Here is a 1,328-nt window from a genome sequence, read left to right on the forward strand (position 1 = left end):
TATGTTGACAAAATACAATTTTTTTCACACAGGATAGGAAAGATACCAATTTAGAATGAAAGAGGATAACACCAAAAACTCGTAATGAAATGATTAATTGAAATTCTAAAACTGGTTGGACTTGCTACCCTTGCTATTAACGAAATAAAAATCTATAACACAACATTATATAGTATTATGTTCTCATATCACTAAGCACAGATTCCTAACCAGTACAAACTACAGCGCAATTGTATAGGATTTGTAGCACAGAACATCATACAGACTATGATATAAAGTCACAGTAGGGTCCATGGTTATTGGAAATAGAGGGAGCTGGTGGTGCTATGCTGAAACACTGATACAACTGCACTGTGTTTAGCGATGCGTGCAATGCTTGTTATGGTGCACTGGCTGTAGGGGTGCGCTTTACCCGGCAGTGTAGTCAGTGTAGGTCTGTTATAGGATGAAATATGCGGCGATATGTGTGTATGTTGTGATATATCATATGCTGATTTGTACTGAGGGTTTATTCGGAAGGTATGATATCTGTGATTCCATGTTGTACGGTTGTAGAAAGAATGTGATCATATCTTTTTTTCGGGAGAATGTTGTACTGTGTTTAGAAATCTGTTTAGATAATTCCTGCAAATTGCATAAAGGCGGCAACATAGTTATAGAGCTTATGGAATAATAAAACAAAACGAAAAAAAATATATACACACGAAGCTTATCTAGAGAATCAAATATCCAATATATTTATTGATTCTGAGGTCTAAGAATACCGAATGACAGTCGAGCTTATAATGAACATGTAAAGATATGTAAATAGATGCAAGGTGACACCATAAGAATAATACCACACCATGGCCATGGTGGCTGCTATGGTGCAATGAATTCCGGATAGTGTTAGATGATGGTGTAATATGCATTGGTTATTTTGATAAATATATTGGTAAATAGGTAAAATGTTGCAGATTATGGTGCGACTAACTAGGCACCATCAAATCAGGATATGGTGGACTATATATGAAAAAAAAAACATAAAAGAATCATTACTCAGACTACAGCGCACGAAAGAAAACGTGAAAATATTGCATAAATGTAAATCTCGCTTGCATAAACATTACTCTTTACTCTCCTGCAACTTATACTTCTGATACCTGTCTATTTTGCAGATGATACGGGGTACAGTAAAGCCGTGTCAGAATGATTTAGAATACGGTGCCCATACGGTATATCGGGTTTCATTGCCACGCAGGGAAATGGGAATCTAATCCATTACAGAGATTCAAATTATGAATATTAGTACGTTTGCAACAGGTGGCACAATTTGCTAGAAAAGGGAG

General features: G+C 36.1%; 1 protein-coding gene across 1 annotated transcript in view; it reads left to right on the forward strand.

Moving 5' to 3' along the window:
* The window catches only part of LOC119589306 (vigilin-like), an 8,484-nt gene extending 8,208 nt beyond the window's left edge, over positions 1-276 (forward strand). Inside the window, exon 4 of the mRNA XM_037937928.1 lies at positions 214-276. Within this exon, the coding sequence (XP_037793856.1) occupies positions 214-276 (63 nt within the window). The remainder of the gene's footprint in view (positions 1-213) is intronic.
* The last annotated feature ends 1,052 nt before the right edge of the window (positions 277-1,328 follow it).

The sequence above is a fragment of the Penaeus monodon genome, chromosome 25 (genome assembly GCF_015228065.2).
Source record: "Penaeus monodon isolate SGIC_2016 chromosome 25, NSTDA_Pmon_1, whole genome shotgun sequence".
NCBI classification, from domain to species: Eukaryota; Metazoa; Arthropoda; class Malacostraca; order Decapoda; family Penaeidae; genus Penaeus; species Penaeus monodon.